Source organism: Giraffa tippelskirchi, chromosome 10 (genome assembly GCF_054371585.1).
Source record: "Giraffa tippelskirchi isolate mGirTip1 chromosome 10, T2T-mGirTip1v1.2.pri, whole genome shotgun sequence".
NCBI lineage: Eukaryota > Metazoa > Chordata > Mammalia > Artiodactyla > Giraffidae > Giraffa > Giraffa tippelskirchi.
Genome location: NC_137284.1, coordinates 8355150 through 8372588, shown reverse-complemented (window position 1 = coordinate 8372588; position 17439 = coordinate 8355150). Strand labels below are relative to the sequence as shown.

At 49.9% G+C, this 17439-nt stretch overlaps 2 protein-coding genes and 1 long non-coding RNA gene across 5 annotated transcripts in view; 2 read left to right on the top strand and 1 right to left on the bottom strand.

Annotated features, from left to right (window-relative positions):
• The first annotated feature begins 969 nt into the window (after positions 1 to 969).
• STIP1 (stress induced phosphoprotein 1) lies at positions 970 to 13452 on the top strand. Its single transcript, XM_081532726.1, has 13 exons — positions 970 to 1037; positions 4276 to 4485; positions 4939 to 5080; positions 5243 to 5384; positions 6163 to 6331; positions 7280 to 7406; positions 7497 to 7599; positions 7822 to 7942; positions 9039 to 9260; positions 11851 to 11887; positions 12094 to 12197; positions 12364 to 12536; positions 12984 to 13452. The coding sequence occupies exons 1-13, from the start codon at positions 1029 to 1031 to the stop codon at positions 13054 to 13056; spliced, it is 1632 nt and encodes a 543-aa protein (XP_081388852.1). The 5' UTR covers positions 970 to 1028; the 3' UTR covers positions 13057 to 13452.
• LOC145523042 (uncharacterized) lies at positions 11726 to 16052 on the bottom strand. Of its 2 annotated transcripts, XR_014066313.1 has the most exons (3): positions 15892 to 16052; positions 14816 to 14961; positions 11726 to 14040 (listed from the first exon to the last, which is right to left on the bottom strand). It is a non-coding gene; the product is annotated as an uncharacterized LOC145523042 (long non-coding RNA). The 2 variants fall into 2 exon arrangements; XR_014066314.1 differs by lacking the exon at positions 14816 to 14961.
• The window catches only part of FERMT3 (FERM domain containing kindlin 3), a 17355-nt gene continuing 15465 nt past the window's right edge, over positions 15550 to 17439 (top strand). The window contains exons 1-2 of one of the 2 annotated variants that reach the window (XM_081532725.1): positions 15550 to 15596; positions 16281 to 16453. In XM_081532725.1, the coding sequence (XP_081388851.1) occupies positions 16294 to 16453 (160 nt within the window). In that variant the 5' untranslated portion in view covers positions 15550 to 15596; positions 16281 to 16293. Of the gene's footprint in view, positions 15712 to 16280; positions 16454 to 17439 lie in introns of both variants that reach the window. The other variant, XM_081532724.1, reaches the window with a different exon arrangement.

Here is a 17439-nt window from a genome sequence, read left to right as displayed (position 1 = left end):
TACCTCCGAATAACGGAGGCAGAGCCCCTTCATTAAGGGCTAAAAACTCTACTGCACGAATGTGAACAATCCCACTCCCACGGCCCTACATTACCAAACCCTCTACCCAAGAGGGTTCAGCGAGGGTGTGCGTCTCCACCGAGGAGATCGGCCAAGATGAAATTCCGAACCTGTCCTACCCGAGCCCCAGCGCCTTCACCATCACGCGGGATTTTGGGACACCCAGAACCTAATATTGGGCTTCAGGGACGGGCCAGGGTGCGCTCCCGAGGCCGATCCAAACGGTCACCCCTACTGGCTGGGACCCCTGAGCCTGACACTCCGGCGAAGGACCAAGACTCAATGCCGCCGGAGAGAAGCAAACTGCTTCAGACTGACTCGCTGCAGACCGACGGAGGAAGCGGCCCGCGGGGACGCACCAAACCCACAGCCTCAGAAACCACCACTGCAGAGAGTTTCTGTGGCCTCGGACTCCCATAAGCCACCGCTGCTGTAAAAAAAACCCACCCTCCTCTTTGAGGGGCAGCAGTTTAAACCTATCAGAGCAAAGTGTCTGCAACTCACCGACCAATTGAAATTTTTTTAAATCTGAAGGCGGTTCCGTCACGGAGTCTGTCAGCCCAATGGGAGAGGTGGAAATTTCCAGAAAGAACAGGACCAATGGGCGCGGCCAGCGCGGCCATGATTGGCGGGCTAAGTAACCAATCGGTGTCGCAGAGATCCGCCCCTCCCTCCAATCGTAGAGTATATGATGGGTAAGTCTTTCAGAGCAACGTCCAGTCTCGAAACGCGGAGGAGGCAGGACTCTCCCCACTGTCCAATGAGAGAGAAGCAAAGATGAAGGGCTAGACTTCAAGCCAATAGTAGGAAAACTTAGAAAGCCCCCTAGAGGAGAGCGACCAGTGAGCCGGCGAGGAAGAGGCGGGATTTGGGGGTCCCGGCAGCTTCTAGTAGGTTCCAGAAGGCGGCGCGTGCGGTTGGGAACGCGGAGCCGACGGAGTCTATTCAACGGGGTTCCGGACCGGACTATGGAGCAGGTGAAGGGGGAGGGGCGGGTTGAGGCCCGTGGCGGCTCTGGGACCCGCCAAGGCCGGGCCGCGGGTGGAGGGGCGGGGCGGGCGCCAGATTGTTGTGGCCAGGGCAGGGGCCGGGGTTGGCGGAGCCGCGGGGAAGGCGAGGGCGTGAGGGCCGCGGCGGGCGGACGGGGAGCGAGGCCTGGCGGCGGAGAGCGCGGGGTCGCCTCAGTGCCCGTCGCCACTCGACTCGGCGAGATGAGCCGGGGGACGCACCAGTTCGGCTTAAGTCCTACCCGCGGCGGGAAGAGGAGCCGCGGCTGGGCCCCTGAAACCTCCCAGGACGTGGGTCCAGGCTGAGCAGGGGGATGGCTCCCGCGGCGTTCGGAGGGCTGGAGGTGGGCGAGGGGCCTTGCGAAAGGCGAGAGGGATCAGGTCCATCTCTGGGAATTCGTCTTCTGGGAGAGAGATCAGAGATTGCAAAGAGGTTACCCAGGACTTGGCCCCAGTTAACTTGGAGGAACGCGGGGACGGGAATACACTGCAAGTAGCTGATGGACTCGGTAGCTAGTTGCGGGGAAACCCTACTTCTCTGTGTGGAAGGCCGGGATGGAAGAGTGTTGAGTGAAGGTATGATGGGCAGCAGGCCGACTTCTTAGCCTGATTCGAGAAAGGAGAGGGTGCAACAGAAGTCCTTAGAATGAATTTCATCTCTACCAGGGTTTTACAAATCATATGTGCAGCACCTCCCCCTCTTCTTTTTTTCTTTTTGTGTGTGTGATTCAAGAATTAACCGAGGACTGGTTCTTCTAAAACGTGGGTTTTTAATTGCACGAGGAGGAATTAGTTGCTGAAGAAAATTGAAAGTATATAGTTAAGCAGTGAGAAGTAAGTTGGTCGACTCCGTTCAGCGTTATTGGGAGGCTGAGTTTGAGGCTGTTGTGGATTACTTTTTGTAAGTTAATTGTGTCCTCTGTGGCCTGAGGGTTGTGAGACGCCTAGAGAGGTTTTATTGAATTGGAACCTGTTATTGGGCTGTAATGGTTGATTGGGGGTAGGAGGAGGAACAGCTCGGAGTTTTTATTGGTGTGATCTACAAAACTGAATCTTTTACTCTGGTATACCTATTGCTCCTTTTAGCCAAATCTGGAGCCTCTTTGCTAAATTTTTTTAAAAATTAGAGTGGAAACGGAGAGTTTAAACATTTTGCACCCTTATGATAACTAAATTGTGTCTGGGATTGAATAGGCTGTGATACAGACAAGAAACTGATTTTAAATTCAAGAAGAGCTCTCATCCCGAAGTTATCAAAATAGGGGGAAAAATTTTTGCTTTGTCGCACTTGCCCATGGTGGAAGTGTACATGCAGGTAGACTGGGTGAGTGAGTAAACAAAGGGACTGCATGTTTACCAGGCCATTGCACAGGATGGCTAGGTGTGTCAAAACCTACTGTCCTGCACCCATTCACTATGTAACCTTTTTTTCCCTCTTAGATCCATGTTTCAGGTTTAGGAAATACTCAAATTGGAGAAATTTGAGTGTGTAAAATTGTGTTTTTTTAAACTAAGTACCTTTCAAATAAAATCTCACAGTGATAAAACTTAAAATTTGGCCGCATACAGCTGTATGAATTATGTGTCAGTTGATACAAATTTATTTTACCAGTTCAGATGCACACACTTCAAAACTTTAGCGCACAGTCATCATGTTGTTTAGTCGCTAAGTCACATCGGACTCTTTGCAACCCCGTGGACTGTTGCCTACCAGGCTCCTCTGTCCATGGGATTTTTCAGGTAAGAATACTGGAGTGGGTTGCCATTTCCTTCTCCATCTACTTGACGTTTTCAAGTGCTGATTTCCTGCTTACAGGAAACGTGCACTCAGTTTGGAAAATGTTCTTTCTGTAGGATAGGCAAGAATGTCACCAAGGTATTCTCAGCTGCTTCATGGAACTATTTGAGTTTTTTAACTTCTCAACTTCCGGCCTGCATTCTATATTCTAAGGTTTTGTTTCCTTGCTCGTTAAATTTGGTAGTCTTTCCTTTTTCCTCTTGGAGGTTGTCTTAAGATTTTTCTGGCTAGTGGAGGGTCCCATTTGGTGTGCCTCAGGGTTCTGAAGTCATTTCTCACAGCAGTATTCTTTCTTGCATCAGTACACTGGATGGGCATACCAAGAAAGAATGGCTTGTATCCTGAGTGACACAGTTGTTCTCACCAGTGTGTGGGCATTTGAGTGGTGGCCCTCCCCTCTTGTTGGGCTCCCTGATTTGGAGAAGCATTTTAATTAGGACCCTTTTCTGATATGGCCAAGGTCCATTTCACACCAGTTAAACCTTTTGGTATGTTCCTGCTGTTTTCGTTCTGGGTATTTGAGAGTAGGGAATGGAACTGCAGTCGTGTTTCTTTATCCTCCTTCCATCTGTCTTGTTGCTGTTTAGTCACTAAATTGTGTCCAACTCTCTTGTCACCCCATGGACTGTAGTTGGCCAGGCTCTTCTGTCCATAGGATTCTCCAGGCAAGACTATTGGGGTGGGTTGCCATTTCTTTCTCCAGGGGATCTTCTTCACCCAGGGATCAAATCCTCCTCTCCTGCATTGCAGGTGGATTCTTCACCACTGAGTCACCAGGGTAGCCCCTTCATTTTTTAAGTATGTTTAATACTTAAACATGACAAAAACTGGTTTTTATCCTAGCTTCATTTTTACCTGTTAAGATACAGCCATAACCTGCCATGTTGTGACATGTGCCAGTGGAGACAGATTGCTCTCTGATGCTGGGTGAGTGTCCTGATGCTCCTCAAGGCCATCCTGGCGCCAGCAGGTTGCTGGAGCGAGTACCAGTGCATGCTCAGTCTTCGTTGTTCCTGGCTCCCTCTTCAACTAAGCCTGTGTTCAGTTTATCATTTGAACTCTGGAAATCCATGGGAAAGAAATTTCTTTGTCCACAAAAGGAATTCATGCATATGTCCTAGCATGGCTTCATCAGCTCAAAGTTGAGACTTTTGGAAGAGTGGCTAGAGTTGTTAATCCCCAGGGGAGCCAGCAAAGAGCAGAGACAGGCCACTTCCTTGTGATTTTATTTTTTTCCTTGCTGGTTCCCACAGGTGTGGGAACTGTAAATTAGTTAATCTATGATTTGTTTTTTCTGATCTGTAAAGTAACCAGTTGGTCAACAGCTACAGAAAGGAATGAGTGTCACCTAAGAAATAGGGACTAAAGAAGAATTTTATGGGGAGAAACTATTGGTTCCTCTCTTCTCAGGTAAATGAGCTCAAAGAGAAGGGCAACAAGGCCCTGAGTGCTGGCAACATTGACGATGCGTTACAGTGCTACTCGGAAGCCATTAAGTTAGACCCCCAGAACCATGTGCTCTACAGCAATCGCTCAGCAGCCTATGCCAAGAAAGGAGACTACCAGAAGGCTTATGAGGACGGCTGCAAAACCGTTGACCTAAAGCCTGACTGGGGCAAGGTAAGCTGTGCGTGAATGGGGGCTTTTCAGGTGCCCAGAAACTCCTTTGGGGATAGTTCTGCCCTGCCTGGTACTTATCCTGAGAGACTCATAGTTGGTTAGTGCCCTCTCCCCAGCCCTCCTACCTGTTTGAGAATGTTCCTCAGAGTGATGACATGTTTTGTCAAATCTGAGGTACTATCAGTTAAGACATGTTTTATTTTCTGTACTAAGAGAAAACTGCTCAAGAAACTAACAACACTTAGCGTCATAAGATGAACTGGGGTGAAGCAGCTGTGTTCTTCAGGGTCAATAGATACTACCGTTGTATTCTGGTCCTCTTTTTGTTTGTCTTGTGGCCTTCATGTGAATACCCATTTTGTTCCATGAATTGTAAAGTAGATTGTTTTGAGTTCATCTTTGGAATTTACCTCTGGGTGTCTTTTATTTTTTGTCTTTCTTTGCTGGTTTAAGGGCTATTCACGAAAAGCAGCGGCTCTTGAATTCTTAAACCGATTTGAAGAAGCCAAGCAAACCTATGAGGAGGGTTTAAAACATGAAGCAAACAATCCTCAGCTCAAAGAAGGTTTACAGAACATGGAGGCCCGGTTGGCAGGTAGGCTCTGGAACACTGCCCTGCCCCCTTTATTTACTGTTGTGTTATAGTTGGGGTGATATTGAGGTTGGGGTGATATTGACACCCCCAGTGTCAGTTTAGTAGACTCTGGGGGCACAGTAACTGACTTCCTGGTGGTATGCTTTCCTTTATTCGAAACAGAAAGGAAATTCATGAACCCTTTCAACATGCCTAATCTGTACCAGAAGTTGGAGAGTGATCCCAGGACAAAGACTCTGCTCGCAGATCCTACCTACCGGGAACTGATCGAGCAGCTACGAAGCAAGCCGTCCGACCTGGGCACGTAAGTTCAAGGCGGCAGGTTTGTCTCTAGAAACGAACACGAACGTTGTGGTTTCTTGCTAGGATCCTGTGGCAGGGGTTCCCTAGACTGACTGGGGTTTCTGCCTTTGTTTTTTTCCTCCAGAGAGCCATCAGAGTTTATTGCTTTATTGTTTGTGTTTCTGGAAAGGCTCGGGGAGATCATGTGTTAGAGTAATCTGGAGTGTTTGTTCTAACCCTCCTCACCTTCACTGCACTCTTGCAATGCTAACCTAGCACCAGCCCTGTCCTTTCTGTATACATAGGCATACATTTTCACATAAGGCGTAGCTTTGTGCCGAGTGTATGTCAATACCATTGGTTCTGTTTCATAGTACATATACCTTGATAGAGAGAACACAACATACCCCTCTCTATTGGTGTGTTGGAGTGGAAACTCACGGTTGAAAGCATATCAGATCTAAAGATCGGCTCTGTGAACCTTGTGCTGGTGTCTGTGGCTGCCTGGGTGCCTTTGCCTCCTGAGATCAGACAGAGTGTACCTGTAACCCACTCCTCTGTGTATCTGCTGGCCTCGAGAAACCAATCCCATCTGCGTTACCTCATATTTTATGTGGATTTTTGAGGGGTTGAGCATTCCACAGTTGTACCTCATGGGTAGTACAGAATCTAGCAACCTTCCCATGGGTGAGAATCTTTTCTATACGGTTATCTGAGCTTTAGCAGTAAGTGGGGTTTAAGATCAGCTGTGGAGAAGACTTAAGTGCTGTTCTGTTTTTCCTTTGTTTAACCAATACTAGGAAACTGCAAGATCCCCGGATCATGACTACTCTTAGTGTCTTGCTCGGAGTTGATCTGGGCGGTATGGATGAAGAGGAGGAAGTTGCAACACCTCCGCCACCACCTCCTCCCAAAAAGGAGACAAAACCAGAGCCAATGGAAGAAGATCTTCCAGAGAATAAGAAGCAGGTTGGTGTGTGTGTATCTGTCTGTGTCTCTAGAGCACTGTACTATCATGCATTTAGAAACTGTCTAGTAGCCAGAAATATGTGTCAGGTAGGACATCTTTAGACTTCAGATGGCTGTGGGAGTTTTTTGAGTGCTCAGTGTGTGGTCAAATTACTGTTATTAAGAATTAAAATGTTGAGTATATTAAAAGGTCCATATAACAAGCAGTTCCATGGGAATTGTGTGTCTCAGAGTCTCAGGAAGCGGGTGCTCAGGGTCCCATGGCCGCTGTGGTTCTGGCAGTGTGGACATCAGCCAGGGTCAGCCTGAAAACTGTGTGTGGTCCTTGTTCTTGTTGTGATCCAGAAGAATGTTGTCTGTCAGCTCATATGCTTCTGTTTCCTGGCTGATGGGACAACTTTCAGTCTTTCAGAGCAGCAGGCCTGTGCTGAACGATTTTATTTCCCTTCTTATAAATGGGAACAGCAGATTGTTGCCAAATTTAGTACCGTTAAATGGGTAAGCATTGGTTGCTCATGGTGTCTCAAAGCTGGAAAAAGGCCCTACGGTGTGGGTGGTCGTGAGTCTGCTGAAGACGCCTGCCATCAGGACAGCCCCTTCCGCTCCTCCTCACGCCTCTGCCGATGTTCCCTGGTGGCCGGGACCCAGAGACTGCCTGTCCACTCTCAGGTGGCTTCAAGCTGAGGGCATTTCCTCTTCCCTGAGGAAACCCCCACTTTGGGACAGAGATCCAGGAGAGTGGGTGGGATAAGGGGATGTCTCGGAGGAAGCAGAGAGGAAACCGGTTTTCCATCCTAACAGCTGACACTCCCCTGTGGGTGTGGAGAACCTGCTTCCCGAAGCTGCGTCAGGTGTGTGTGCTGCGCAGTACCTGTGACGTCCCAGGCGCTGGCTCTCGTTGCCGTCTGGGTTAGATGTGCTCAGCCCTCACTTCCGCACCTCCTTTAGGCGCTGAAAGAAAAGGAGCTGGGGAATGAAGCCTATAAGAAGAAGGACTTTGACACAGCCTTGAAGCACTATGACAGAGCCAAGGACCTGGATCCTACCAACATGACTTACATAACCAACCAAGCAGGTGAGGCCTGGGCCTGGGCGTGGGAGTGGTCCCAAGATCCCGGGGAAGAGGCAAGGGCTGACTCCTCCTTCTTGATCCTCTGCTTGGTAGCCGTGTACTTCGAAAAGGGTGACTATGGTCAATGCCGGGAGCTTTGTGAAAAGGCCATTGAAGTGGGGCGAGAAAACCGCGAAGACTACCGACAGATTGCCAAGTACGCTTGACCTGGAGTGCCTTGGGTAATGGGGAGGGGGCCCCATGTCTGCACGGGGAGGGGGTGGAAAGGAGGCTGCAGGAGCTGAGACAGAAGGTGTTAGAAGGGCGTGGTGCTGGGGACAGTGATGTGGGCCTTGTGTCTAGATGTCTTTCCTCTGCCGAGGCTGTCCTTGTCTGTGCTCTGCCCTTAGCAAATTCTTTTTCCTTGTGTCTTTGTCAGAGCTTATGCACGAATTGGCAACTCTTATTTCAAAGAAGAAAAGTACAAGGATGCCATCCATTTCTACAACAAGTCTCTGGCAGAGCACCGAACCCCAGATGTGCTCAAGAAATGCCAGCAGGTGGGTAGGGAATGAGGGATGTTTTCTTAATTTGATTTATTGTAGTCAGTTTTATTTAATAGTGAATTTGTTGTCTTTGGTTATTTTATATGACGAGTCCCCTGTTAATGATGACAACACGTAGAAATAACCCGGTTTTTCTTTTAGTCGGCCAGGCTTTTGACCTTAAATTTGTTGAGGGTCAGTGCACTGACAGTGTTGTGGATTCTATTGTAAATTAAGACCCTGATGCTGGGAAAGATAGAAGGCGGGAGGAGAAGGGGGCAACAGAGGGTGAGATGGTTGGATGGCATCACCGACTCGATGGACATGAATTTGGGTAGACTCCAGGAGTTGGTGATGGACAGGGAGGCCTGGTGTGCTGCAGTCCATAGGGTCACAAAGAGTCGGACACAACTGAGCGACTGAACTGAAATTTTTTCTTAATTTATACAACCAAATTATGTAGGGGGGTGATTTTATTCACAGAAAGATTGGTCAGAAAAATGAGAGCTGTTAATCCATCATTTTCACATAAGGCATATCTTTGTACCAAGTGTATGTCAATACTATTCGTTCTGTTTAATAGTACATATACCTTGATAATGAAATATAAAATTCTTTTTTAATTGAGGTCAGGTTGATTTACAATACTGTATTTCAGTGGTAAAACAACTCAAAACTTATAAACTGTAGTGTATATTTAAAGTTACAAAATATTGGCTATATTCTTTGCTGTACAGTATACCTTTGTAGTTTGTACATAGTGTAAGGAATATAAAATTATTAATCCCAAAATTAAATCTCACCAGCAGTACCTCATAGCTCAGTCGGTAAAGGATCTACCTGCAGTACAGGAAACCCAGGTTCAATTCCTGGGTTAGGAAGATCCCCTGGAGAAGGAAATGGCAACCCACTCTGGGATTCTTGCCTAGAGAATTCCATGGACAGAAGAGCCTGGCAGGTTGCAGTCTGTGGGGTCGCAAGAGTTGGACACAACTTAGTGACTAAACCACCACCACCAAGCAGTACTTCCTGAAAATTAAAATTCTAATCAGACTTTCTATTAGCCCAGTGTTATGAGAATTTAAATGACTATTCCAAGAATTTTTTTTAGGCAGAGAAAATCCTAAAGGAGCAAGAGCGGCTGGCCTACATAAACCCTGACCTGGCCTTGGAGGAGAAGAACAAAGGCAATGAGTGTTTTCAGAAAGGGGACTACCCCCAGGCCATGAAGCACTACACGGAAGCCATCAAACGGAACCCCAAAGATGCCAAACTGTACAGCAACCGAGCTGCCTGCTACACCAAGCTCCTGGAGTTCCAGCTGGCGCTCAAGGTGAAGGCAGGGTAACCTGTCAAGACAAATGTGTTCTTCCTCTTTTCATGTGTTCATCAATATCAGCTTGACGTTCTTATTTTGATCATAGATTCAAGGTGGTGGTGCATGTGTGAGATTTGTGAAAGTACAGGGCCTGTGTGTACCCTGTCCTGGCCCATGCAGTGTTATTTAGCAGGTAGAAAGTATTTGGGAAAGTAGATCCTTTTCCCTCCCCATTGCCTTTCTTCATGTGTTAATTGTTTTGCCTTTTTGACGTTTTAAATGCACAGTTGAGCGGATCAAGTCCATGCACACTGTTGTGCAGCCATCACCACCCTCTGCTGTAAAGCTTTTCCATCTTCCCAAGTAGAAACTGCATCTTCTAAACACTAAATAAACTCCCCACCCCTCTCCTCCAGCCCCTAGCAACCAGTGTTCTATTTTCTGTCTTTGATCAGTCTAGGGACCTTCTGTAAGTGGGATCATACAGTATTGGACCTTCTGTGCCTGGCTCGTGTCACTTAGCATAATGTCGTCAAGGTTCATGTTGTAGCCTGTGTCGACATTTCCTTTTTCATGGCTAAATAGTAATCTGTTGTATGGATAGACCACACTGTTTGTTTGTCGATTCATCCATCAACGGAGATTTGGTTGTTTCCTCTTCTGGGCTATGCTGAACAGTGCTGCTGTGAACATGGGTATACAGATATCTGTTTGTCCCTAGTTTCAGTTCTTCCAGATATTTTATGCAACAGTGGAAGTATTGTAGTTCTGTGTTTAATTTGGGGAAGGGGGTGAACTGCCTTGCTTTCTATAGGAACTTTACCATCGTTCCTTTCTTCTATACTCAGTAATATGGATCTGCTGTTGTAAGTCTCATCACACATGGTCAGGTGTGCTAATGTTCAACACCGGAGGAGTTCCTCTCCATCATGCCCTTGAACATGAGCTAATCTGTGCCTCTTGGCAATTTAATCTATCTAGAGACCCCAGTACGTGAGTCTGTGATGGTTTTTGTTTGATGACCCAGATCTTTTGGATCTGTCCCGCCTAGAGATATCACTGCTGCTGGTAGGACTGCACAAGGGCCATGTCAAAAGCAAGTTGGTTTGCAAAGCAAAGAATAACATTGTTAATCACCTGAGAGGTAGCGTAGGACTTTTCCCAAACTGCAAATGGTAGGAAGGAATAAGGAGAATTCCTTCTGGTCTTAGGGCTTCTTGGTAGCTGTTGATTGGGCTGCAATGCACACAGTACACTGCATAGCATTCTTCGTCCTGTAATTTTATGTTTTGAAGATACATCAAACAAGTATACAGAATACCTGTGTTTTCCTTCATTTTTCAACCATAAGCACTGACGCTTGCTAAACTGTTTGTGAAAGGAAATGATACATTTTGACACTTGACCTCATAAGATTTTGAGCATACATCTCCTGAAATGACTCTCCTTATCCATTCACAACATTATCAGCACCTAATAATAGCAAAGGTAAGGCCATAATGTCATCTGATGTATGTGTATATTCAGATTTCCTCACTGGTCTAAAAATAAAGTTATGGAGTTGTCAGTATCAGGGTCCATTTATTTTCTCTGGTGATCATTGTCCTCTTTAATTTTTCAAAGTAGAAGTTTCCCTACATTTCGGGGTTTTTTCCTCATTAACATCAGCCTTCTGAGGAGTCCAGACCCCTTGCCTTGTGAGATGGTTCAGGATCTGGTTTGTTGTGTCTTGAAGTTCTCCTTTGCTTCTCTGCTCTCCTTTTGTCCTTTCTCTGGGCCTGCTATTGAATCACCATGAGGCCAGAATTAACAGAAGTACTGGGGTGAGGGGTAGATTGGAAGATTGGGACTGACATATATACATTATTATATATAAGATAACTAATAAGGACCTGTTATACGTATATGTGTAACTAATTCACTTTGCTGTACACCTGAAACTAACCCAACATTGTAAATCAACTGTACTTTAATAAAGTTTTAAAAATAAGGGGCTTCCCTGGTGGCTCAGTGGTAAAGAAACCACTTGCCATTTAGCTGTGCTGTCAACTTTGGAAAAAGTATCCCAGTTGTACCGTGTTGGGTTGGCATTGTACAGAAATTAGCAGCCATATTGGTCTAGAAACGTTAAACACAATTTTTTCCATTTGTGCAGGGGTAACGCACTGTATTAAATATGTAAGGTCTTATCTACATGGGTTTGATTACAGAAACTAATAAAGTATTCTCTAAATAATGAAAAAAAAAGAAAAAGAAACCACTTGCCAAAGCAGGAGACACGGATTCAATCCCTGGTTCAGGAAGGTCCCCATGCTGCAGAGCACCTAAGCCAGCGCACCACAGTTACTGAGCCTGTGTTCTAGAGCCCAGAAACCACGACTGCTGAGCCCACATGCCTTAGAGCCCGTGCTCTGTAAGCAAAGAAGCCGCAGCAATGGAAACCCCATGCAGCCAAAAATAAGTAAAAGAAACACTAGAACAAAAGTCGAATGTTCTGTAATGGCCCTGGGTGAACAGTTAGGTTTGTAATTCTAGGTGATGAGTCAGCTGTTGGGTAGCTCCTCTGAAGGAATGAGCCTGATTGATTTCTGCTTTTCCTTCCTAGGACTGTGAGGAATGCATCCAGCTGGAGCCAACCTTCAGTAAGTGTCTTTCTGTGCTGCTCTTCTGCCCCTTATCTGGCCAGAGGGTTGAGAAGAGAGAGCATCCTCTGCCTGTGTGTCTTTGGCGGTTATAACAGTTTGAAGCTAGTGTCAGGCTGAGGAGTGATGGTGTTCAGAGGAGGTGAAAGCAGGCTTCGCAAGTGTGTTCTGGGTGATGCCTCACCTCTCTTCTTTTCTGTCTCCAGTCAAGGGTTATACCCGGAAAGCAGCCGCCCTGGAGGCGATGAAGGACTACACGAAAGCCATGGATGTCTACCAGAAAGCACTCGACCTGGACTCCAACTGTAAGGTAGGGCTGCTCTGGCCTTCAGGGATCTCTGCCCTGCCTCCCTTTGTCTGATTCTTCTCTCTCGCCTGTTTCTCTCCCCCTCAATGACCCCTGTTACGTTGGACCTGCTGCAGCAGTGAGCCAAGTAGTGCTAACGCTCTCCCCTTCTGGCTTTGCCGGAATGCAGGAGGCCGCAGATGGTTACCAGCGCTGCGTGATGGCCCAGTACAATCGACACGACAGCCCCGAAGATGTGAAGCGGCGGGCCATGGCTGACCCAGAGGTGCAACAGATAATGAGTGACCCGGCCATGCGGCTCATCCTGGAACAGATGCAGAAGGACCCGCAGGCGCTCAGCGAGTGAGTCGAGCTGGGGGCGACGGCCTTGGAGGGAAAAGGTGGACAAAAACAGTGAGAATGCACAACTTTGGCAGCAGTGTGATCTGCCTAAGTGGAATGTGTATAGTTTAATTCTTAGTTAAAAGGTTTGCAGGTGATGGTGAGCTGGAAGGGCTTCGTTTGTTGGCAGTAATGGCTTAAGTGGTTAGTTAGAAAGACCAGTTTTGCTGGGAAAAGGTCTCAGCTTATAGCTGTGTCTGTGGGCTCGTGTCCAATGAGAGTCAGGTTCCAGCCACTGGCAGAGGAGGCCCATGCTGTTCTCCCACAGGGCAGTTTCCACCAGGACTCCCCTCACCACCTCTTGCTGGTAGTGTCCAGGCTGGGTTGCATTGGGGCTTGCTCTTTGAGCAGGTAAAAATTTTTAGGGGTTAAGTCTCATTTCAGATAACTTTGCCTCTTCTTTGTCAGACACTTAAAGAATCCTGTGATAGCACAGAAGATCCAGAAGCTGATGGATGTGGGTCTGATAGCCATCCGGTGATGACTTGCTCATCATCCCCTTCCCTTCGCCCTCACATGGAAAGAGGAGCTGGGACCGCGGCACGCAGCACGGAGCAAAAGAAAGAGAAGGGGAGACAAGTGAACAGCGTATCTATATATTTATACAAACCTACATGGAAGATTCAGAGACTTATACTCGCGCATTCGTGCAGCTGCTGCGTCTGGGCCCTCCCAGCACACGCATGGTCCTTCCCCTGCCCCCCAGTCGCTGTCTCAGCTGCTCTCCCATAGTTGGTTATTTTTTATTTGGGGCAGTGGGCTTGTATGGGGAGGGGAGGGTGTTCTTCCCAACCTCAGGTCCCAACTGTCTTCATTCACATTGTTAACTCCACGTCCTCTTCTCCAATAAAACAAGTCAGTCAGGCGTGGTTATACATTGTTATGTCTCCAAGCAATTTTTTTTTTTAACCAAAAGACTGAAGCAGCTGTCTTGCAGGAATCACAGCCTGGATTGGAAGAGGTGTGAGTGCCAACTGACTACTAGGAATCAGGCACACTCTGTCTCTTCCTAAATGATGGGGTGGGTGTGAGCTTTTCTCAGTTCCACTGCCTTGGTGGCTCAGAAGGTGAAAAATCTGCCTGCAGTGAGGGAGACCCAGGTTTCATCCCTGGGTCGGGAGGATCCTCTAGAGAAGGGAATGGCAAACCACTCGGGTATTCTTGCATGGAGAATCCGATGGACAGAGGAGCCTGTCCAGTCCAGGGGGTAGCAGTTTCGGACACGCCTGAGTGACTCACTGCCTCTCGACGTGGCCGCTAGGTGGTGCCGTCGCCTAGCGGACAACTTGAGATGACCTGACCCAGAGTGGCTCCAGTTCCAGAGGGTCAGGTGAACTTCCAGGTGATTCCCTTTGCTGTCAGTTCTCCACACTCAAAGCCAGAAGCCAGTTTGATCAGAGAACAGTGGGTCCCATCCAAGAACCAAAACCAACTTCCATTGCAGGAGATGCTTCAGACTTCCCTACTGGAGAGATCGAAAGCCCTCAGCTGCTGTATGTTTGTTCTGCTCTCAACTGAGTTTAAAGTAGGTTTTAATTACACTTTTCCACAGCTGCAGGAAATTTTCTAAAAACCCTCGTCTTGGACTGGGGTGGCTTCTGGGGCTGGACTAAAACTTCCTCATTTGTTCCAAGAGTGAAGCTTTGGGGCTAGCAACCCGCTGAAGCCAGCAGCTGGCTGTACTTCCTGCTGCCTTGACTTTGCATAAGCTGAAGCTGGCCTCCCCCAGGAATTGCCCTCGCCTCCTTCCTACCGCTGCTGGTGGCCTCCCCCTTCCGGGTGACACAACCCTCCACGGGGATTCTGCAACACCTTTGGTACTACGGTCTCTTCAGCTTCTGGTCAGTTTCCATCCCCAAATTGATTGCCTAGAAAGGCTGAATTTCTGCAGGACCCAGGGGTGAATGTAAGGCCCTGCTCTCCTGAAGCTTACATCCTGATGCACCAGAAAGACGGGCCACCAGGAGCCCTCCAAGTCACGTTTGCATAGGGGCGGAACAGGAGTGAGCCTCATGGGCACTGGCCCCAGATGGGCATGATGCAGGTGGAGGGACAGAGAGAGGTGGCAAGTCTGAAGACTTGAGACTTCAAGGCGTGGGGGCAGTCAGGCCATGAAACATTAGGGGCCCACAGGCTCAGAGGGTAAAGCGTCTGCCTGCAATGTGGGAGACCCGGGCTTGAGCCCTGGGTTGGGAAGAGGCCCTGGAGAAGGAAATAGCAACCCGCTCCGGTACTCTTACCTGGAAAATCCTGTGGACGGAGAAGCCTGGTAGGCTACAGTACATGGGGTCGCAAAGAGTTGAATATGACTGAGTGACTTGACTTTCACTTTCTGTTCATCTGTTCCCCTGGGCAGCTCTGAGGTTGGCAGGAAAATAGGCCCTTACTGGGAACAGGAAAGACTTAAGAAAGTTGTTTCCCTTGGGACCTTGAAGGATCTACTTTGTGGTGATAAAAGGCATTCTTGGGCTTGAGCTGACTTGACCTGCTCTCTCCCTGGAATTTCCCAGGCAAGAATCCTGGAGTGAGTTACCATTTCCTTCTCCAGGGGAACTTCCCAACCCAGGGATTGAACCCACGTCTCCTGCATTGCTGGCAGATTCTTTGCCGCTGTACCACCTGGGAAGCCTCTAGCTTGACCTGCCAGGTCCCTAAATAACCCAGATCTCATCCTTTCAATGCCACTGCTCTTGCTCTTGGCAGCCGGAAGACCCCACCTCATGACAGGCCTGAAAAGGAAGATGGCTTCCTACAAGGGAACCCGAACTGGTGGCTTTTCTTGTTTGAATCGAGCCTCCCTCCAAATGACGGGACCCTTTGTGGGGTGTTGGGTCCACAAGCCCCACTTGCTTCCTGTGCTTACTGGTAGCAGAGGCAGGGCTGTGTGGCAGTTGCTTCCTGCACCCAGCGCCCGCCCTGGGGAGGGGCCGAGCACGCCCTGCTCCTGATAAGTGAGGGCTGCCCTCTGAAGGAAACTCCAAAGAGAAAGCAGAGGGGGAGGAAGCACGCAGCGGTCTGCAGGTGTGTGGGCTGCAGCCATTCGGTCTGCAGGTGTGTGGGCTGCAGCCAGGAGTGGCTGACGAGCCAACCCCCGTCCCCCCCGCAGCCCCAGCCCCTTGCAGGCAAGGCAGGCAAGGTAAGCCAGCTGGCAGCTGGAGGCCCAAGGACCCTCCTCGTCCTTGCCCTCTGGCAGCCCCCTCTGCCCAGCAAGCCTCTCTCCATGTGGCAACCTGGACTTTCCATGGCCCTTGAGAGGCGTCAGCGGCTTTGGGGTGGTGGCGCTGAGCTCTGGGCCTGATGGGGACTGTTTTCTGACCTGGATTCACCATTTCTAGGGTGGACAGCTGCCTGGGCGGGCTTGGGCTGGGCTGTCGGCCGGGCAAGCAGGTAGACGTTGGGCCCAGCTCTGGCACTGAGCTGGGTGATGTTGGGGGAGCCCCTTCCTACTCTTACGGGGCCTCGTATTCCCATCTGCACAAAGGGAGAGGGCTGGGCAATGTGGTCTCTTGAGGGGCCCTTACGAAGCTCAACCATTGTGATGGAGAGAGGGTTCTGAGTTCCTCACCTGGAACAACCCAGCTCCCCAGGTCTTGCTGCTGCAGCGGCACTCTGGCCTGCGGGCTTGCCCTCTGGCCCCTTGCCTGTCCCGGGCACCACAGGCCACCTCCCAGCTGCCCACTCGCCTCCTTCCCACCCTCTCCTTAGCGCCGCCACAGCCATGGCGGGCATGAAGACAGCCACCGGGGACTACATCGACTCATCCTGGGAGCTGCGGGTGTTTATAGGAGAGGAGGACCCAGAGGCCGAGTCGCTCACCCTCCGCGTCACAGGGGAGTCACACATCGGTGGGGTGCTCCTGAAGATTGTGGAGGAGATCAGTGAGTGCCCACGGCCACTGCTGCCCACCGGGTCCCCCAGGGCTTCCGGGCCAGCCCTGCTGCGTGGCCCTTGATAATGGAGTCACAGTGACTCAGGCACCAGCTTAATCATTTGGTTCCAAAAAAGACATTTCCCCAACTCAACTTCCCCTCCCTCCCACTGTCGTCCCTCCCTTCCTCCATGCCAGCTGGTTCTGCTAAGACCCCAAGGACCAGCCCCAGCCACGGTCCTCTGGGCCAGGAGAGGCCTTGCCTGGGCTGAGGCCGAGGTCCCATTCTGGGGGTCAAGGGGAGGCCAGAGGGAGCTCCTGGTGACTCGGGGACCTGCTCCCACACCCTGTCCCTGGGCGGAAGCCCTCAGCATGCTGGTGACAGGCCCCAGCCTGGGTGGGACGGCCCTGCCCCCACAGGAAGTTACAGCAGAGCCTCCTGTGGTATCAACCCTGGAGGGGAGCAGGGCCAGCGACAGGGGGCTTCTCATTGCCTATCCCAGCTGGCTGGGGGCTGCCCCTTCCTGAGAGGGCAGCAGGCTGGCTCTGATAGCCAGAGCCGGAAGGCAAGCCTACGATAGGCCCAGCCAGCCTGCGACCTGGGCCCCTGCGGGTGCGGGGCGGGGGCGGGCTGCTTCAGAGCCATCCAGCCCCCGTCCCGCCACATGTGGCCCAGGAGGGAGGTTAGTGGCTTGTGGAGAGTGTGGGGCCCCCCCAGACAGCCCGGCCACAAGGCTGAGGTAGTGAGGGGAGCCTCCAGAAGGCAGGGCCCCAGGAGGTTGTGAAAGCAGAAGTGGGAGCAGAGGGTCCCTCAGGAGACTGGGTGACGAGACTCAGGCAGGCCTGGCCAAGCAAGGCAGAGACGGTGAAGACCAGGTGCCCCAAGAGAAGGCCCAGCTGGCCCCGGGGGATGGTCCATGGCAAGGCAAGAAGCCTCAACAAGGAGCCTGCATGCTCCTTGTTGAGTCCAGAGTCAGGCCTGCGTGCGTCCTAAGT